This window comes from Dendroctonus ponderosae, unplaced genomic scaffold (assembly GCF_020466585.1).
Source record: "Dendroctonus ponderosae isolate FM_Combo_2020 unplaced genomic scaffold, Dpon_F_20191213v2 Dpon_F_20191213_8, whole genome shotgun sequence".
Taxonomy (NCBI): domain Eukaryota; kingdom Metazoa; phylum Arthropoda; class Insecta; order Coleoptera; family Curculionidae; genus Dendroctonus; species Dendroctonus ponderosae.
The window spans coordinates 12259642-12263575 of record NW_026019016.1 but is presented as its reverse complement, the minus strand read 5'-3'; the positions used below and the strand labels follow the sequence as shown (position 1 = coordinate 12263575).

General features: G+C 37.5%; 2 protein-coding genes across 7 annotated transcripts in view; one reads left to right on the top strand and one right to left on the bottom strand.

The window, feature by feature from the left end:
- LOC109541942 (flotillin-1) overlaps window positions 1–3934 on the bottom strand; it is a 65933-nt gene that overhangs the window by 20247 nt on the left and 41752 nt on the right. For 2 of the 6 annotated variants that reach the window (XM_048668992.1, XM_019910944.2), the window contains exon 1: window positions 844–1055. The exons of 1 other annotated variant lie outside the window; for it this stretch is intronic. In XM_048668992.1, the coding sequence (XP_048524949.1) occupies window positions 844–895 (52 nt within the window). In that variant the 5' untranslated portion in view covers window positions 896–1055. Of the gene's footprint in view, window positions 1–843; window positions 1058–3934 lie in introns of those variants that run through there. 3 more of the 6 variants (XM_019910942.2, XM_019910943.2, XM_048668993.1) reach the window with 3 other exon arrangements.
- LOC109542474 overlaps window positions 2665–3934 on the top strand; it is a 48251-nt gene continuing 46981 nt past the window's right edge. Inside the window, exon 1 of the mRNA XM_048668987.1 lies at window positions 2665–2935. The gene's annotated coding sequence lies outside the window, so the exon portion shown is untranslated. The remainder of the gene's footprint in view (window positions 2936–3934) is intronic.

The window sequence follows — 3934 nt, the reverse complement described above, 5'->3', positions numbered from 1 at the left end:
TCATTTAGGTTCTTTTGATAACGATAGCAGAAAATAGCTATCGAAACGTCAAGGTAATTTTTCAAATTAATCTCTCTACTAATTGGAATTTTCTCGTACAGCTTGAGCCTAAGTGTGTCGCAGGATACCCTCTAGGTGATAGTTCTTGATAACTTTTTGATAAATAATTCGCTCTTATTGCGAAATAGGAGCACTATTTATCAATCTGTAATAAAAGATGTGAGGAAATTCTGTCTTTTTTAAAGACAAAAATTTTTGAGGCGCAATACCCAAAAAGAAGTTTGTAAAAAAATGAATCCGCCTCAACAATATAGAACTTATCTACAAGTTTGGTTTTATCGGCTGGATTCAATAGATTTGGTGGCGCGATTAATAGACAATATTGAGCTTGGTTGGAGATACTATCAAACGAAACGTTGGAATAGAAAACATCTTTGTAAGCCAATGGAAGTCCGAGGAAACCTACACTGATGATTTTCACCTTGAACGTAAATAAACGACTGCAAGTGCTTTCTAACTGTTAATCAGCTAAATTACTGGCCAAAACTTTGAAATTTTCGGCAAATAAACTGTTCTAGGTTTGATCTGGTGGATAAGTAAAATTCAGCCCTTTTGACTAGAGTTTTTTGCAAAATCCTCAAGAGTCAACCATGATTTTTGTGCTTTGGTTTCAGTTAATTGATTATGATAAATTTCCGTTTAAAAATTAATGTGCTGCAACTGTTGGAACACCCATGGAAGCCAAGTTTAGAATTCCAAACATTGATTACTCGCAACATCTAATTAGGATCAATTGGGGGCTAATTTGGGGCCTTAAATTTAGGAAAATCAACAGCAGTTAACCTGAAATAACTAGAGCTTCGTTTGGTCCACAAGTTACGAATCCCCAAGTCATTTTCTCTAATAAAACTGTAAAATCCTAGTCACTATAACATTTCACCACTTATCCACACTTAAACGCAGAGAAACACTAAACAATTGGCTAACTATAAACAAAAACGCGTCACTAACAGTCACTAATCACTACAGACAATGTCAAAAGACGCAAGCGTCACCCAAAGGGCATCGATTTGTTCAGTTATTGATTAGTTTACGCATTTTTTATCAGGGGAATGGGGAAAATGCACTACTTATGCGACGCACTGCGAAAAATGTGGAAAAATGCAGTTTTTTAAGCAAAAATGGCCCAATTTGGCACAGAAGACGCTGGTCGAGCGGTTCTCGTTACAGAAACCGGGCCTACGCCACTGGAATCTGGAGGGGTGTGTCATTTAATCAATGTTTATGTCAGGGGAATTACCGGGGGCGTTAGAATAGTATCAAGCCCGAAATTTGCTCAAAGGATTTTTATATTGCTAAGAACTTATTTAGAGGAAAATTTGGTGTTCAATTGGTTCCAATGGACTGGTGCTGTTCTCTGCGAGATTCCACCACAAGAAAGGGAACTAAAATTTATCGACTTCAGTTTTCTTTTAGAACGGACATGTATGTTCCTACATCGGTTTATATAGGGTGTCCCAGAAATAAATACCATAAATTCCGAAGCTTGCCAAATATGAAAAAATGTCAAAATATACATAGGCCCAAGCTTCGTTTTCGAAATATAGAGGGCGCACAGCTTTACTATGAACAATACAAAATTATCTGCAAAACGGTTTGATAATTTTTAATATATTTTTCGGTATATTTTAAATTATTTCATTTTTATTACCAGTTTTTTGTTCAAGCATTTTTGCGAGATTTTAGTTGAAAAGTTGACAAGTTTTTCGCAAGTAAACGTGATGAACGCACAAATCAACGTTAAAACCCGAACCTCCAGCCTCTGGAACATTAATTTAAACAGGATTTTCCTCAATCGCGTTACTTTCCGCATTCGTACCCGATTAATTATAGGCTTTTAGACGTTATTTTTTTTTAATTCGTTGCATACACAGCCTTTTGTCATGCACCATAGCCGATCGAGGAATTACTTTACGACGATGTTCAGAATTAGAAATGAGCGTATTTGTTAATTTTACACATCATTTGCTTTGGCCATCATCTATATAACGCGCTCACGATCTATATCTATGTACCTGTCCAGTTCTGCCGTAAGTTTTTCTGTTTTATTCACCGCCATCCACACGCCAGGTATATTTTAGTGCGGGATTATTATTGAAAAAAAACTTTAATTGGTCCAACAATTGAAGGAGAGAAGATTCCAATAAATCGATTGGACATCATCAGTTTTATGATCCGACGTTTCGCCTACTAGAAACCATCATCAACTTGGTCTTTTCAAATAGATGCTAAAGGACAGACGAATTTTCATTTCCGAAATCCGTCGGGAAAAAAAGCATCTTTGGCCCAAAACATTTTTCTGTACTTCTTTCAACTAAGAAAATATAGGACGATTTTGAAATTGGCAATTTTCCGATTTTCCCCTTGATATTTTAAGCGAATAAAAAATTCCCCATTTTACGTCTGACCCAAAAAACACCTAAACTTCCTTTTTATAGCACTAATAAAAGTCTCCAAAAAGGACGTGTTCCAGCAATTTAATCCATTGTTTTCCGAAAATTTTCTTCACCATTTTGTCAAGAATCGAGTCCGCCGTCTGGGAAAAACAAGTGAGAACGCACCAATCGCATGGGCGCAAAGCCAATACATTCGCCGTTTTTCTCAGTTATCGCAGTGCGCTTTGGTTTGTCCGCTCGCGAAGAGTGCTCCTCCAAAGAGCCTATTTTCGATTTATTTACGCAAAAAGTGTGTCTTTAGGTTAATCAGTCGGAATATTGTTCGGATTTTATCCCCCGTTTTGTGCTAATTGAGTGCCAGCGCCGATTTCGATCGATTTTTGCCCATCATCAGGTTCGGCTCGCCAAAGGGCACGGGGGTGAAAAATGGAGCTTAGCAGTCGATTGTTTTTTTGCTAACTAGGCAACTCGTCGATAAGGTCAGTGTTTGGTGGGTTGGCGACAAGCTGAAGATTTTTTCTGGTTTTCCACGCGATTTTCTTCAACATTTTTGCCCTAATTGGTCTATTTTACGGAAAACTGGGCCAATCTACAACAGTTTCTGTCGTTGCTTGATTGTTTTTGAAATTTGCACAGTTGCAACAAATTTTTTAATTCAATTAAAAATTTATTAGAAACTGGAATTTTTGCCTGAGTAAAACAGTATTCGAATGTATTCAGTTTCTAAAGCGTGTAAAGACGACTCGCCAAACTGAATCAAAAATAAGACTTGAAAATTCACCTGCAAAGGACAATTTTCCAGCCAAACATACAAAGGGCTGCCTGCCAGATTGGCAATTTTTCCAGGTACATTTTGCTTCTTCACCGCAGGTCAATCACCAAATTCGTGTCGATAAAAACCGATTTTTTCTCTCAAAATCTCATTAAACAGCGTTTAATTTTCACCTTAATCAGTTGCAATGAAATCGAATTATTTAAGAAAAACGATCGAATTTGCCAATTACGACGATCCTTGCGACTCCAACGAGCCACAAACTTCCGGTTCGTTAACCATCGGAAAAAAAAACGTCTGCAATCGGCAATTGGTAAACATCGTTGAATTCATCTCTATGCAAAAAATGCCGCAAAATGCGCGATTTCGTTTCAATATTCATTAAACAATGGGAATTAAATTTGCGCGATTATCTAATGATTGTATTACGAGGAGAGACAGCGTGACCATTCAGATTTGATTCAAATTTTTTGTCCGCTATTTATTCTGTGAAAGTTTCTCAATTAGGATTTTTCGGTCTGGGGATTCGGCCGGTTTTTGGAGGATTTTAGTGCATTGCGTTAACAACTAGGTATGTTTTAAAACTAATGGGTTTTTTGGCCGTCGGTCGCTAGAATTTCTTCCGGACGTTTCGCAAGCACGAGTGGCTTGCATCTTCAGAAGTGGTTTGCTTGAACGCTTACACTGTTCTCATCAGAACCCGCGT